The following is a 15926-nucleotide window of genomic DNA, read 5'->3' as shown; positions in this document are numbered from 1 at the left end:
GGCCTTTGACCTTTGGCTGACACTGGGGTCTGGGGCCACGCCCAATATAACAATTCAGGTTTCACTTGTGACCATCCCCGCTGCCGGCAACTTGGGAGGAACATGACTGGGTTGTCTTTCTGTAAGTATATATGGCTACAGGAGCTCCCTGTTTCATGGTGAGCTTGAGAACCTGGAAGGCTTCCTGGACGATGTCCTGAAGAAGCTTGGATTTGGATAAAGAAGTGGGCGGTAAGATGCTTTAGCAAAAAAAACAGGAATGAGTTCATCAAGTTCCTTTAGCTGGATGAAAGACTGTCTCGAAGTCACCTTTCAGAGAATTTTCTTATATGCCAGGCAATACTGTAAATACCTGACATACCTGTTTAATCCTCACATCAGTCTTTTTTACAAAAGGATAAGAAAGGCCAAGTACTTGTGGAAGGTTGTAGAGCTGTGATTGGAGCTCACGTTATGTGTTCACATCTGTATTATTTCCTTCCAGACCCTCTGTCAGAACACGGAGTAGTAAAGCTGCAGATGGGAGAACAGGCCTCAGTCTAGGCCCCAGTCCTGTGCCTGTGAAGCTACTCATACGCCCATTCTTCTGGACTCAGAAAGCCAGTGGGGGTGGGTCAAAGCTGTGCTGAGGGCCCAAACCCTCTCTGTGCTTGACTCTGCCGCTGGTGGGGTTCTTCAGGAGGAGGGGGGTCAACAAAGCCAGCTGTTGGGGCCAGGGAGCTGGCCTCCAGTGAAGATGAGTTGGGCACCTGTGGAACAAGGAGAAGGTAGATCTTTAGCAAAAGGTTTATGTAGAGGTTAACAGCACAGGTTCTGGCATCAGACCACCTTAGAGTCAACTGCTTACTGTGAACCAAGTTAACCTTGTGCTCTGATTTTATTTGTTTACACAGTAGTACATACCTAATAGGATATGTGAGAGTCACATGAGTTAATCCACAGAAAACATTTAGTAGTGGGTTGGCACATACATAGTGGTCAACAAATGCTGGTTATTAACCACATCAGCCACACCTGTGAGGTCCCCAGCTATAGTTGGGCCCTTACCAGAGGTGGGTACTGGTACTCGTGGGCACTTGCTGGATTGATCTCTGCCAGTGTCTGGACATCTGCATCTCTTGCGTTCACCAGCCGCAGAAAGAGCTCGGCCTGACCTACCTGGGAAGAGGTGAAATGGTACTGCATCTGTACTGTGGAGGACCCAGTCCCCATCCTCCACACTCACCTGGGGAATCCCATTCAGCTGCCCAAGGCTAAGGCTGGGGTCCAGAGGAAGGGTCCGAAGTGGGAGACGCCAACGACCACTTAGCACCCTCTGCTCCCGGTCAAATAGCACCAGTGAGGCCCAGGCTTTTGGCTGTGGTGCCTTAGCCCATGCCAGCCCCTGCCAGGCCTGCAGCTCACAGACCAAGGATACTGATGGTGAGGGTGGTAGTCTAGAGCAACCAAAAACAGGTGTCAGGAGCCAGAAGTGGCTCTGCTCCCTTCCTAGGACTTGGCCCTCAGGGCCAGTGGCCCTGTATACAGATGAGAAAATGTAGCAGAATGAGGGACAAGCCTCAATTGCGGCAAAAAGCGCCAACATCATAAATCCCCACCTACTGACCTGGGTATAGGCTGCCTGCTGGCAAGGATGGCACAGTTGCCCATGGGCCCAGGAGCTGGAGGTGGGGGCAAGCAAAGGGCTGGGGGCAACGCTGTGGTCCCTCCTGTATCCTGTCCATCTCGGGCCAAGCCAGTCATTAGTTGCACCCAAATCCAAGAAGCCTCAAGGCCCCGCAGGAAGTCATAGAAAATGACAAGGCCAGCCCTAGGAAACACAGGCCTTAAGTGCACACACACCCAAGTCCTCTCACCCTCCCAAACCCCAGCCAGTCCCCCCACCCTAGCTGGCCCTAGTGGGTCTCCTTAACCAGCAGTGGTGACCAAGTCACAGAGGATGTCAAAGGAGGGAGCAGGCCTCACCCAGGGTCGTAGGGTGCAGGGCCCAGAACGTCAGTTGTGGGCAGGAGGAAGTGTGGATCCAGGCCCAGGTTCCTGGTCATGGTTCCAGAAAGCTGCGACTGCAGGGGAAGAGTCAATTCCTCCAGAAAGCCTCCTAGGTGTTCTATGCTCCCCCAACCACACAGAGCAGAACTGCCCCTGTCCCAACCCCTGGGTCCTCACAGCCTTTTCAGCGCCACCCAAGAATAGGATGCCTGTGGAGTGTGGAAGCGGCGGCAGCGGGAGAGCCACTGGAGGCGGGAGCCTTGGGGGATCTTCCCTCCTCAGGCATGGGCTGGGATTGACCACAAGTCTCGGCTCCTCGTGCCCTAGGTGCAGGGGAAGAGTAGGGCGCCCTTGAGCAGGACGCGGCAAGTAACTGGGCTGCGGTACCCCTCCCCCAAGAGCCAAACAGACACCTGGAGATCGGCATGGACACGGACTGATGGGGCTCAGACACAGGTCTTATTCCCCGTGCATGGTGCCTCTAACCCCTTCCTCTGAGCCTGGCCTGCTGGCGAGGGCTAGGCGGGGTGGAATTGGGTGCTCACTGACCCCAGGGCACCCGGCCTGCACCCCTCTGCGTCTGCAAAGCCAGGATTTCTGCCTCCAGGCGCCGATTTTCAGCCTCCACTGCTAGAAGCTCCTTGAATGCGGCACCTGCCTGTCTTCCTGCGATTGAACAAGTTTGACCTGTCACCTCTGACAACTGGTGACCAGCTGCTCTGAGCAGCTCTCCAGCCTTAGGACTCTCTGGACAAGGCTGGACTTGTCGGCTAACATTCCAGGCACCCCCGCAAAGACAGGTGTTCTACCTCGGGTTTTTGCTCAAGTGGTTCCCAAGCCAAAGACGTCCTCCCTCATCGCCCTTTTCTCTCCCCAGGGCTAAGGCCCTCCTGGCTGGCCCCCTCATGTTCACCCCTGCGGGTCCGCGACCGCCGAAGCTCCAGAGCTGACGCCTCCACTTGTAACTGCCATATCCAGCCCAGAACGCCGGTGTCCCGGCCCCCGCCTCGAATGTAGGCCTCACGCAGGGCCCTAGGGAGTAGGGGACAAGAAGGCAGAAGCGTTTTTCCCGGATCGATCAGCGCTTTGCCCCGTGCCCGCCTCGGGGCTCGGATCTTACCCGATCTCCGCAGCCAGAGTCCCTGGGTTTGCCTGTAGCACTGGACCACAGAGTTCTGCCTCTTTTAAGGCGTTCAGCCGGGTCCTGGGGTGGAGGACGGCCGGCGCGGGGGCGGAATCAAGAACCTAGACCCAGGGCCTCCGGCAGCGCCGCCCCTTCCCGACCTCACTCGCGCGGCCTTCCAGCCGCGACCGGGCGCATACCTCGCGCGTCCAGCCGGGCTAGGCCCCGCCCCCCCGCTCCGGCCCCGCCCCCCCGCCAGCCGGTGACTCGGAACTCCTGGGATCCGGCTCGTCGGCCTCACCCGGGGTTGGCCTGTAGTTGCTGAACGTGCGCCCCTAACTCCTCTAGAGCACCCCGCGTTCGCCCGGCCTCTGCCCGGAGTTCTCGGAGCTCCCGCTCCAGGCTGAATATGCGTGATTTCCCGTCCCGGGTCCAAGCCAAACCTTGGAGGTGCCGGCTCAGTTCTGAGGGGGTAAGAGATCAAATCAGAACGGGTCGGGCGACCTCAAGCCAAGGGGGAGGGTGGGCCCTTGTCCCCCTCTTTTCCCTTACCCTCGCCGCGTCGCTCGAGGGCACAGCTCTGTGCCTTGATCTCTGCCAACCGCCTTGCGCGAGTCCGGTGCAGCGCCCGCAGCCGCTCGCCGGGGCTCCCAGCAGCCTCGTAGTTGGGACCCTGAGTCGGTGCCTCTGACCGCCTCCAGGGCCCCTGTGACCCGCTGGGGACCTCTGTTATGCTGGGTCGCATTTCCTGCAGATACAGCCGCAGCCGCTGCACCTGGAGGTAACAGTAACCCGCAATCTCTATGTTGGGGTAATCTGACCCACACGTGATCTATAGGTTTGGGGGGGATGCTCAGTGGGGAAATCCAGGTGTACCTCATCTGTTAGCCTCTTCAGAGCCGATTTGCTGGCCTCCTGGTCTGGGAGGCCCTGGTGTTCTTGTGGCACAACCTGGGTACAGGGTGTGGGGTGAGGAATCCTCTGAGAGTTGCAATCACTTCAGTACCCTCTCATGGCCATGGAGGAGGCCCTTACCCTGGGTACCCGTGGTTCAGTGGCTATTGGGGGCTGTTCTCCAACTGTCAGCTCCCGGGGCTGACGGCCAATGCAGAAGCGCTGAGTGTGGGTGGCCAGCAGGGCCCAGGAACGGAAAACCATGTCACAGGACCCACAGGGCAGGAGCCCTGGTTCCCTGGAGTGGGAGGCCATGGGATGGGACTCCTTTCCTGATACCAGCCAAGACCTGCAGAAGACAGGACAGAGGGGCAGAGGAAAGGGAAAGGAGGATGAAACAGCCAAAGGCAGAGAGGAAAGGCCAGGTTTACCGGGTCAAGTTTATGTTTGGGGAGGAGCTAAAGCTCCCTGGGCAACAACCTCAGGTCTGGGCAGGTCTGGAGAGTGAGCGGGAAGGCTTGGTCACCTTAGGGAGGAGCCCCTGGCTTGAAAAAGATGTCATGAAATCTGTTCCACCTCATTGCATGAGTATGGGCAAGTCTCTAACACCACACCTTGGTTTTCTTGCCTATATTAATAAAGGGGAGCAAAGAGCTGCCTCCTAAACTAGCTGAGCCCATATCACATACTCCGTCTTGGTTATTTAATAGCCTCTGGCAGGGAGGTGTCATCTTGTTCGTTCTAGTTTTGCCCAACTGGACGTAACCCAAGTTAGTGTCATTCTCCATTCCAAGGAATACCTGAGAGAGGAGGCATTCTGCCTGGAAACCATGTCTTTCCCGTAGACTAAAAGCTTTTCCTTGCACGGTGCCTCTCTGGAAGTAACATCTTTTGCATAACCAAGTCACACCAAGGCTCCCTAACTCCTAGTTCCTGCCCCTAGGCACCGCCCTGCCGCCCCCCCCAAGATAATCAACACAGCCGAAGGAATGAAAGTTCTGGGAAAACACAATGAATCAGAAGAGGGAATCAAATACAGAAAGGTAGCTCTTCACTCAGGACTAGCCAGCGGCCACACAGGCCCCATTCCTGCTGACCAGATTTCCCTGCCACCCCCGCAAATATATGAATCCAACAGACGCAGGAGCTCTGACCTAGCCCCATGTTTCTAAACAAGGCAGGTAGTGGTGCCCCCGCTCCCAGGTATGTTAAGGCCAAGCTATGACTAGCAGCAGGTTACAAAGTGTTTCAAAGTATGTAATCTCAATTGTCCAGCTCAATTCCAAGTGGAAAAGAGGTACATTTTTAGAAATTTGTTCTGAGAAAGCTACTAAGTGGCAAGCCGAAGACCAAACATACAGGATATCTCTATGTCAACCTACTTCTCATTTCCAGTTTATAGTTCATTTTATAGTATTTCATTGATCCTATGATGCATTTTTTCATATTTTAACACTAAAATCAGGATTCACAATTAATGGAGTGTCATAACTGTCAAGTTTTCTTATTAGTACATAAAGTGTCTTAAAATAGATATACTCAATGAAATATGATATAGTTCTTTCTGTTCTATCTCAACCACCATTTCCACAGTTCACATGTGGACTGCTTATACTACTAGCAGGAGAGACTACAGTACGTTATGGCACATAAGGTCTCTGCCTTCCTAGCCTTCAGAATCTAGCAATTATCATGCTGGTTTCTCTACCTCTAGTCTCTACCCCTTCTGGAGCCTACACTACAAGTTAGTTTCACCCTTCTAACAAGTGTTCAGGCCTGTTACTCCTTTGCTTGTCTCCCATTACAGCATGATCTCGGGCCTCTATATCCACTAGGGACCATGTGCTGTAGGGCTGGCCGAAGAGTGCCAGTGTCAGTATCTGTTGTTTAGTTTAACTTCTAATTGTCCATCAGATCTTGGCCTAAGGTTCCATTTTTTATGTAACCCTACTGAGCTGGATGCTCCTTGCATTCCCAGGGCCTTGCACAATGCCCGGGACACGCTATGTTCTTATTTAGCAGAAAAATTGAGGCACAGACTTCCTTAAAGTAGGAACACTGGTAAATACATGGGCACTGAAAAACAGTTTCAGAAAGGAAACCTGGGTTTCTGATTTTATTACTGGTAGTTTATTGCACAGGTTTTTCTGCATCAAAAACATATCTGCTAAAAGGAGAAACAGGTGTGTCTGAATTCAGATTTTTTTTTTTCCCTCAGACCTCTAAAAGTAGTATTTCCCCTAAAAAAGAATCCACTCATCTAATTTTAAAGAAAATATACTTCTTACACAAGACAATCCAAACTGATGCAAAATATTTATTCCAAGTTAGTTATTTTATGCAGTAGTTTTCCCCCTCAACAGACTTGTGATAACCACATCTTTTAAATCTGTAAATAATGTTATCAAAATAATCTTAATCTTTGAAATCTCACAAAAATGTATATTTTACAATCCACCCTGAATATCAAGGCTGCAAGAATAACACAACATTTCCTATATCCAAATATTTTACAGCTGTACCCAGAAAGAAAAAAAAAAAAAAAGTGAAAAAACCATATATGCTGGGTTAAGGGCTAATGTTACCCGAGCAGCCAGAAATAAAATAAAATATCCAAATTATTAGCATTAATTTAATACAATTATAACTTCAATAGTCACTTTGTCATTGACAATGATTGCTTGAGCACAGGGGTGAGTGCCCCAAGGGCTGGTAGTAGAAGCTGCTGCTGCAGACCAGTGTCTCCTCCTCTCTGCCCTGCCAGCTTCCACCTGTGCATCGCCCCATATACACTGTGTGTATGTGTGTGTGTTTTAAAAATCTTTCCCACCACACGAAGTTCTATTAAGCAGATAACAGGGAAGAACAACAACAAAAGCTTAACAAGCCAATCGCTCGCTCTCTCTTTGGGATATGATTATTTCCCTTGTGCATGAAGTATTCAACAACAACATAAGAAAAGGAAAAGGAAAAGAACGATTTCTTCTGTATAACCCCTAAACACACAAGCTGAGTTTACTGGGTCAGATTTAACAGTAAGCATTTATATGCCTACTTCCAGGCATCGTCATCAGATGTTTCACTGCTACTTGTTTCCGTGTCTGAGTCCTCAAACTCTGCTTTGTAAGTGTTTCTCCAAGGGGAGAATAGGCTAGAACTTCGGCTCTGCAAGAAGCCATTCTTCCCAAAGCCATTTCTTCTCAGCTGTGGTTGGCATGGGAAAGAAAGAAAAAGACAACTATCAGTAACTACACTGGCCCATGGGACCTGGGAAAGGCCAGGCCTCAATTCAATTCTAGGCAGAATGTAAAGGGGGACCCTTCTAAGAGACTGAAGATTTCTTACAGCAGTGCTTTTCAAACTGTAATGTGCCAATGAAATCACCTAAGGATCTCTTCAAAATGCACACTGATTCAATATGTCTGGGGTACAGTTTGAGATTTCCTATTTCGACAAGTTCTCAGGTGATGGCAATGACAGGGGAACAGAGTTCTGAGTAGCAAAGTCTTTATGTCAACCTATACTTTTCTTTATAGGATTTTAACACCATTGTTATTTATGCTTTAAATATATACCACCAGAACGTAAGTTTCATGAAGGTTGTGGAGACCTGGCAGTGTTTTACTCAGAGAAAGAATCCAGGCATCTGTTGAAGAAATTCAGATAGGCTATTTGGCTTCTTGGCTCTGGCTGGAGTACCAGAGGTAAACCACAGCGCTGGAAGCAGAGGGTTAGCCTGCTTAGCCACAGACCAAGGGCTCAGCCCATAACCTTGGGAATACAGCCTTGTGGTTCTGATAAGGAGTTAGAGCTTCCAGGATGAAATAACATACTGCTTTCTGAAATCTGCTAACTACTGACCTGGTTTTTGTGTCCACCACTGGCCTGGGGAGAATGAGATGCTCCTCCATATTTCTACAACGGCAACTTATTAAGTAACTTTTCTTTTTCAAGGTCTTCCTCACACCCTAAACTGGGGCTTCCTAAGGGCAATGATTGTCCTAACTCCTTTCTCTCCTAGTCATTAACTGGTCTCCAGCAAAAGTTTATGACATACCTCCTCTGTCTTCATGTGGAACTCTTTGAGCTCATCCTCTGTGAGGGGAAGGCAATTCTCATCATTTTCAGGATACTCCTGCCATCCCATCGCTTTCAATAACCTGGTGGAGGCAGGTCAGGCAAAGAAAATATACCTTTAAGCGTTAAGTGAGAAGTCCACAACTTCCCAGCCCAGGGGCAATGGTACCCACTTAGATGTTAGAGAAGAAACTTGGGTTTTTCTTTTCTTCCCAGTGGGATAAGCTTTAATTATGACTACTTAGGTGCTTGGAATTAGATGGAGGATCTCCGTAGTTGCTCTTTGGAGAGCATAAGAGCTATAGAGAAGGGACGGTAGAAGTAGCAGTATAGAGTCAAACTATCCCACAGACGAAACAGAAGAAATCTCACTTTGTCTCCTGTGAGCAAATTAGCACATAGCCACATGTACCTAAGTTCTCTTTTAATTTCATGGCATTGTGGACTCCATAACCTTGTGATCTTGTTGACCCCTTTTAAAGTTCCTCTGGACAGGAGTCCCTTTTCAGGAAGGTACTTGGCAGGCCCCATCTGCCATCCAGTTGCCCACACAGCTTGGCTGGCTCTGTGTTCAAGGCCCTCATTTAAAGAACAAGCTCCATTACCTTCAGGCCTCATGAATCCCAAGGCCCCTTAAAGGGGTCTTGTGGTAACTGCTCACTTGGGCCAGGAGGGGCCAAGGGGCCACCACAACAGCACCAGGAAACAGGTCTCACCCCACCCCACCCCTTCCACTCGGAGCCTTAAACTGAGCCTGAAACTAAACTACAAGAAAGCCTTGGAGAGGAGGGTGTGAAAACGCTAGCTGAGTCTGTAAAGGAATACCCGGTGGGCAACAGGCCAACCTGTGGCACACAGAGAGAACAAGGTGTGGTGCTGGGGGCACTTCTCTCTGTACTGGACTCTGAAATGTCTTAAGTATGTTGAAACTCCTTGTAGGCCATACACAGCATGCCTTGTGATCTGATCCTCACTTACCTGTGCTCTGCTTCCAAAGAGTGAGAGAGGACCTCCCCTTCGTCTTCTACGGGGAGAGCAAGACCATTCTGATGACAGCCTTCCTCTCCATTTTCTTTTGGTTCAGGTGTGCTGTTGTCCTCTGACTGCAATAAGGAAAGGAAGGACATATTTGGTTTAATACTCCTTTGGGGCAAGATAAGCAATCTAAGAGATTAAGAAGTCAGAACCCAGGAAAATGCTTTCTAGAAGAGGATCTCAGCCAATAGTTTTTTCCCACTTAAAAATGAGAACTTGCTAATAAGATTTCCAAAGAATACTAACTGGCTACCATCTTAACTTCAGGTTATGTCAACTGTGGCAGAAGCTACTAGATGCCTATGCAATATCAATTTTCTATTCTTCTTTACTGATTTGGACTAAGGAACCAATGCGCTCAGCTTTTAAAAAGTTCACTTTCCTAGGCTCCCTTGCAGCTAGGAGTGGCTATTTGACAGTTGGCCAATAAAATGTAAGTGGAAATTGCAGGGGTGGCTTTTAAGAAAGCATTTAAAAAAGGGACAGACATCCCTTTTCAGGTTTTTGGCTCTGTCCTTTCCCTAACTAGAATGTGGACGGGAGCACAACTACCCTAGTTCCAAGGCGACCAAAACTTACAAGTTTCCTGATAATACGAATGAGCTGCCATTACCCTCTTGGACAGGGAACTCTAACCTTCCTGTTGCAGGATACCAAAAAGAAACCCTCTTGTTTTACGGTTCTGTTCGTCAGATTTTCTTATATTAGAATTAAATATAATCCTTAAAGGGACTTCCCTGGTGGTCCCATGGGTAAGACTCCGTGCTCCCAATGCAGGGGGCCCGGGTTCAATCCCCGGTCAGGGAACTAGATCCTGCATGCATGCCGCAACTAAGAAGTCTGCATGCTGCAACTAAGAGTTTGCATACCACAACTAAGACCTGGAGCAGCCAAAATAAATAAATAAATATTAATATATATATATATACACACACATATATATATAAATATATATATAAATATATACTATATTTATATTACATTATAATATACTATATATTATATTTTATATATATATAATATTACACATATATATAATCCTTAAAAAAGCTTCTATAATTTACCAACTTCAATTCAAGGCTTAGGCAGTGCTGCCCTGTTTAAGAGCACTAAGTCCCAAGGCAGCTATCATTGAAATGAGCCCTAATTTGAAATATGCTGAACAAAGAACTGAACTCACTTTATCACAGACTGTTACTCCTCCAGACAAATCTCTGTCATTTAAAAAATGTACCACATCTTTCTCCCTTAAGAACAAAAAGTACATGTATAACATAGAAAAACACTTATGTTGCCCCAGAAAAACCCTTTGCTCTTACATCCTCCAGCTTCTCACAGTCTCTGCTCTCTGAGAAGTCTCCATTCCGGTCATCCTTCAGAGTCTTCAGGAACTCGCTCTTCCTGTCAGTAGTTCGGCGGGTCAACTTGGTCAGACGAGAGGAGCTGATCTCAATTGGAGGAGTGGTGCTGGCGGGGCTCTGGGCAAATACCACAAATAGGTTGCTCTTGACAGCAAAGAGTTAGTACTGGGATTCTCTAGGCCACTTCTACATGGTACTGCTTTCCAGAATCTCGTAGCCTATTTATCACTCTTTTACCAAAAATAAACTATCCTTTTCATTTAAACAGACTTCAGCTCTGCAGAGTTCTTACAGTTAAAACCAGATGGTTTAAATAGCACCTCTCCGATCTTTCTCCAGACGCCAGCATAACGCCAGTCAAACACAGGCCAACCCTGGTTTACCAAAGGGCAATGACCCCACCCAGCTACTGCCCATCTTTGGATGCTAATGGGAATCACCAGTAAAAAAATGACTTTGAGCTAAGCATAACTACAAAGGAAATGGAGTTAGAGCTGTACATGTCACAACACTTACCTCAGTTTAAGTAAATGGGAAATGGCAACTTTAGAAAAGGCTGCTTAGCTTTATTCTCACTCACCTCTTTGGGAGAGCTTAAAACTATACCACCAGCCAGTACTACTGGTTTGGTAACAGAGATTGGACTGGTAAAAGCAGACTCCCGGCTAGAGGAAAGGGATCCTGATTTGTGTTCCATTCTGTTAGCTTTCCACGCACTGGGCTACATGGGAAGAAAGAACAAATCAGTCAGAACAGCATGCAGACAGAAGCTCAGCCTGTAAGATCATAAAGAGTGAAATGTTGTGTGCAAACATGAATTCCAAGAGTTTACCTGTCTCAACACGATTGGGAGGTATATAACCTTGAAGGAAAAAGGCAGACAGGAATCAGAAAAGCCATGGGATATTAACAGGTATTTCTCAAAAACAGAGCCCTAGTCCAATAAGCCTGGGAGATGCTAGGCTGAATATAGTTCAACAACAGGTTTCTTTTACTGTGCTGTTTCTCAAAGCACTTAACTATATATGTGAATTGAGAGGCAGATACACTACACAGCATTTTCTAAACTTATTTGACCCCCCCAAATGTTTTCTTTTATAGTGTGCTGTTAACCTCTGATGTAATCCTGACAACCCTCCACCCCTGCCTCCAAAGAGCATATCAGAAAAATGATGTTTTCTAGGAACACTGATGGCAGGAGGCTAGTTACAGGCCAGGGTGGGCAATATAAATGGCTGGACAATCCTGATTTAGTCCAGAGGCCCTTCTTTTGCTCGGCCTTGTGGGGTCTGGGCCCATTCTGTCACTCTGGCCCTGACCCCAACTATGATGGCAGCATAGTGTAAATGGAATACTCCATTTTTCCTGAGTCAATCACTCTTGTCTGAGGCACATCAATGGAGTGAGGCTAAAGAAAGTAAAAAAGTCTGTTTTACCAAAATGAAACAATTAGAAGCAAGAGACCTCTAGGACAAAGGAAGGGTCTGAGTGAAAAGGATTTCTTTCTTGTTATTAAAGAAGATACTATAGGCTAAAGAAAGGAATAAACTTAACAGAGTTATCTACTATGTACCAGATGCCTGATCTATTTTATTTAATTCTTAACCCAATCAGGTATAATTATGTCAAGTTTTTACAGAGAATTACACTAACATTAAGAAAGCTATGTAATTTGTCCAAGGTTACTCAACTAGGATACAATATTGTTTTCCACAATGCCTCCAAAAAGAGCATGCCCGCAGATAAAAGAGACAACGACCTAACTGGAATGGAAATTAATTTTTTTCTTGCACTGATGAAAATATAAACATGGCTGCTTATTCAGGCTAAATATCAAAGACAATAGTTTCCCAGAGTTGCAGAAGGTCACCAGATGCCTTGTCTTTCTTTTAATATTGCCACCTCAGGGCGCAGAAACAGGTGAGTACGATACAGTAGTACGTAGTACAATAGTTTTACCAGACAGTGTTATGTGCAACAGGATACTAACATCTCTGTCCAGCTTTATTCAAACTTAATTTTCAGTAATTCAAACACTATATTATATAGTGTTTGGCTGCTCACTAGAGAAAACCATTATGCCCTGTACCCCCTTTATTAGAGGAATTATATACGTAGAAATCCACTAAGGTGAGGCACAAACCATTATGTATAAAATAAGCTACAAGGATATATTGTACACCAGGAGGAATAATGGAGTATAACCTTTAAAAATTATGAAATCACTATATTGTACACCTGTAACTTATATATTGTACATCAACCACACTTCAGTCAATCAATCAATAAAGGAAGGAAAAAAAAGGAATCCACTAAAGTGAATCATATATCAGCTGCTGTTTTCTTTTTAAAATATCCTCTCCTTTTCTCCTAACTCCAAATCAACCTCAACTCTCCACCTCAAATGATCCTGTCTTCTCCTACTGGACTGACGTCAGAAGTCACTGGATCCGGGCCTTCCCTGGTGGCGCAGTGGTTAAGAATCCGCCTGCCAATGCGGGGTACGTGGGTTCGATCCCTGGCCTGGGAAGATCCCACATGCCATGGAGCAACTAAGCCCGTGTGCCACAACTGCTGAGCCTGTGCTCTAGAGCCCGTGAGCCACAACTACTGAAGCCCGCGCGCCTAGAGCCTGCGCTCCGCGAGAAGAGAACCCACTGCAATGAGAAGCCTGCGCACCGCAAAGAGTAGCCCCTACTTGCCGCAACTAGAGAAAGCCCACGTGCAGCAATGAAGACCCGATGCAGCCAAAGATAAATTAAAAAATAAAATGAAGTTATAAAAAAAAAAAAAAAATGTCGTCACTGGATCCAAATTCTCCCCAATTCTCTCCTTTGCATCTCAAGTTCCTTTGATAGGTCCCCCTCCCTTTCTACCATTCTACATCCATTTGTTCTCATTCCTTTATGAATTTATCAATTATTTCTCCTTTGTATCTTTACTCTCCTTCTCTCTAGTAAGTTCTTCCATTTTATCTACAAACATGCTAAGCCACCTTACTGAAGCTAAGGGGAAAAAAACCAAAGATATTATTTTCCCTTTTACTACAATCCTATTATTTCCAAACTTTTCTGCATAAGTCAGTATCTGCTTTCACTTGTTCATTCTTACTATTTAATTCCCTACAACACTCAACTCTATCCCCATTTTAATGAAACAGCTCTTTCAACAAATAAGCAAAAATCTTGTCTTCATATTACATTCAATGGCCAGCTTTAAAAAATCTGTTTTTGTAGAAGAAGCGATTACTTGTTACCTATCTTTTCTGAACCTGTCCCTCTTTCCCTTCTCAATTCCCTGATGCTTCATTCTCTTCTCGCCTCCTGAATTCCTTTCAGTCTATTCAGTGGAGGCAGGCATACTCAGTGCTCTTCTACTGCCATCTGTTCCTAGGTGAACTTCATTAGAAAAACTAGTTATTTGTAATTGTTTAATCAAATTGTTAAAATCATGGAGCTAATATGACCCCTAAACTCTCACCTGAGCTTTTTATAAAGACCTCCAACATTTGGCTTTAGCCTTACTTCTCCCCACCACTTCCCAACTACCAGCCATCCACTTGTCTTTTCCCAGACATGGCATGTTTTGCCTCCTTTTTTTTTTTTTTTTTAATTAATTTTATTTTATTTATTTTTGGCTGTACTGGGTCTTCATTGCTGCGCGTGGGCTTTCTCTAGCTGCGGTGAGCGGGGGCTACTCTTCGGTGCAGTGCGCGGGCTTCTCACTGCAGTGGCTTCTCCTGTTGCGGAGCACGGGCTCTAGGCATGCGAGTTTCAGTAGTTGTGGCACGCGGGCTCAGTAGTCGTGGCTCGCAGGCTCTAGAGTGCAGGCTCAGTAGTTCTGGCGCACAGGCTTTGTTGCTCCGTGGCATGTGGGATCTTCCCAGACCAGGGCTCGAACCCGTGTCCCCTGCATTGGCAGGCGGATTCTTAACCACTGCGCACCAAGGAAGCCACCCCCCCGCTTTTTTGGTAACAAATAGTTCCTCTGCCTGGAATGCCCCACCTACTTGCTCCCTAACAAACTCCTACTGGTTTTTTTTTCTTTTTTTTTCTTTTGGCTGCTCTGGGTCTTCGTTGCGGCGCGCAGGCTTCTCTCTAGTTGCTGCGCGTGGGCTTAGTTGCCCCGTGGCATGTGGGATCTTAGTTCCCCGACCATGGATCAAACCCGCATCCCCTGCATTGGAAGGCGGATTCCCAACCACTGGACCACCAGGGAAGTCCCTCTCCTACTGTTTTAAAACTACCATTTGTTGACTAGTTAGGATACGTCAGTACTATATTCCAAGTACTTAGAGTGGCATCAAGTCTGACTCTAAAACTAGAATTCTCATCCTCCTCTCTCCTTTTTATCCTTCAAGATGGGGAGCATTCTGGGGCAGTGGAAAGAGCCCTAGTTGAAGTTAGACAAACCTAGTTTTAGAGTCCCAAACTCCATAATTTTATTAGCAATGTAACCTCATATATGACATAATTTTCTACATCCTAGGATTAAGGTAAATGTTATACGTAAAAGGCCTAGTGAATGTCCTGGAACATAGTAAGATGTCAACGAACGGTAGTTCTCTTTCCTTTGCCGCTTCAAAACCCAGTTCAGGACTTCCCTGGTGGCGCAGTGGTTGAGAATCTGCCTGCCAATGCAAGGGACACGGGTTTGAGCCCTGGTCTGGGAAGATCCCACATGCCACGGAGCAACTAGGCCCGTGAGCCACAACTACTGAGCCTGCACATCTGGAGCTTGTGCTCCGCAACAAGAGAGGCCGCGACAGTGAGAGGCCTGCACACCGCGATGAAGAGTGGCCCGCGCTCGCCGCAACTAGAGAAAGCCCTCACACAGAAATGAAGACCCAACACAGCCAAAAATAAATAAATAAATAAATAAACACATACATACATACATACATACATACATAAAATTAAAACAAAGAAACAAAAAAACCCAGTTCAAATATGACCTCATCTGTAAAGGCTCTGAGGACCCTCTCCAGGCAGGGCAGTACAATTATTTTTTATATGTGTCTCTTTACTGGACAGCAACTCTTTGAGATTATTTTTCTGACTCTAGTGGCATACAGCTTTTAAAGACACAAATACTCGATGTTTAATAACTGTTGAATGCGTAGAGAAAATGAATGAATGGATAAATCTACATCTGCCTACTAGTTATCTCATCTCTGCTTTCCTCTAACATCTCACATTCAAGGGTCCCAGAACCACTCTCATCAACTTTTCCTGAAAACTCTGCTTTCTCTCTTCTCTAACTTCAGTGAAATGGTGCCACAGTTATCCCAGTTTCCTGGGGATGAATGCTCAGTGTCCTGTTTTCCTCCTCTGATTTGCTTCCCACTGTGTGCCATCACCACCTCCCTTCTCTGCTCACTTGCATCATCCCTGTTCAGGCTTCACTACCTTTTGCAAGGATAGTTAACAGCAGACTTTACATTAGTT

At 46.8% G+C, this 15926-nt stretch overlaps 2 protein-coding genes across 8 annotated transcripts in view; both read right to left on the bottom strand.

Moving 5' to 3' along the window:
- Positions 1–111: 111 nt before the first annotated feature.
- Positions 112–6160, bottom strand: CCDC17 (coiled-coil domain containing 17). 4 transcript variants are annotated; one of them, XM_082364734.1, is made up of 13 exons: positions 4148–6160; positions 3989–4063; positions 3665–3887; positions 3414–3576; positions 3110–3193; positions 2903–3021; positions 2539–2655; positions 2167–2312; positions 1966–2063; positions 1607–1810; positions 1226–1436; positions 1048–1158; positions 112–749 (listed from the first exon to the last, which is right to left on the bottom strand). In XM_082364734.1, the coding sequence occupies exons 1-13, from the start codon at positions 4319–4321 to the stop codon at positions 615–617; spliced, it is 1860 nt and encodes a 619-aa protein (XP_082220860.1). In that variant the 5' UTR covers positions 4322–6160; the 3' UTR covers positions 112–614. The 4 variants fall into 4 exon arrangements, 3 of the variants coding, with proteins under 3 accessions (XP_082220860.1, XP_082220861.1, XP_082220862.1); XR_014236709.1 differs by having other exon boundaries at positions 613–749; positions 1048–1154; XM_082364735.1 differs by lacking the exon at positions 2539–2655.
- A 143-nt stretch (positions 6161–6303) lies between these two features.
- GPBP1L1 (GC-rich promoter binding protein 1 like 1) overlaps positions 6304–15926 on the bottom strand; it is a 57158-nt gene continuing 47535 nt past the window's right edge. For all 4 annotated transcript variants that reach the window (XM_082365004.1, XM_082365003.1, XM_082365005.1 and 1 more), the window contains exons 8-12: positions 11060–11200; positions 10438–10596; positions 9062–9186; positions 8064–8166; positions 6304–7210 (exon numbers count right to left, since the gene is read on the bottom strand). In XM_082365004.1, the coding sequence (XP_082221130.1) occupies positions 7058–7210; positions 8064–8166; positions 9062–9186; positions 10438–10596; positions 11060–11200 (681 nt within the window). In that variant the 3' untranslated portion in view covers positions 6304–7057. The remainder of the gene's footprint in view (positions 7211–8063; positions 8167–9061; positions 9187–10437; positions 10597–11059; positions 11201–15926) is intronic.

The sequence above is a fragment of the Balaenoptera borealis genome (assembly GCF_965194805.1).
Source record: "Balaenoptera borealis genome assembly, chromosome: 1".
Classification (NCBI taxonomy): domain Eukaryota; kingdom Metazoa; phylum Chordata; class Mammalia; order Artiodactyla; family Balaenopteridae; genus Balaenoptera; species Balaenoptera borealis.
This window is presented reverse-complemented; position numbering and strand designations above follow the sequence as displayed.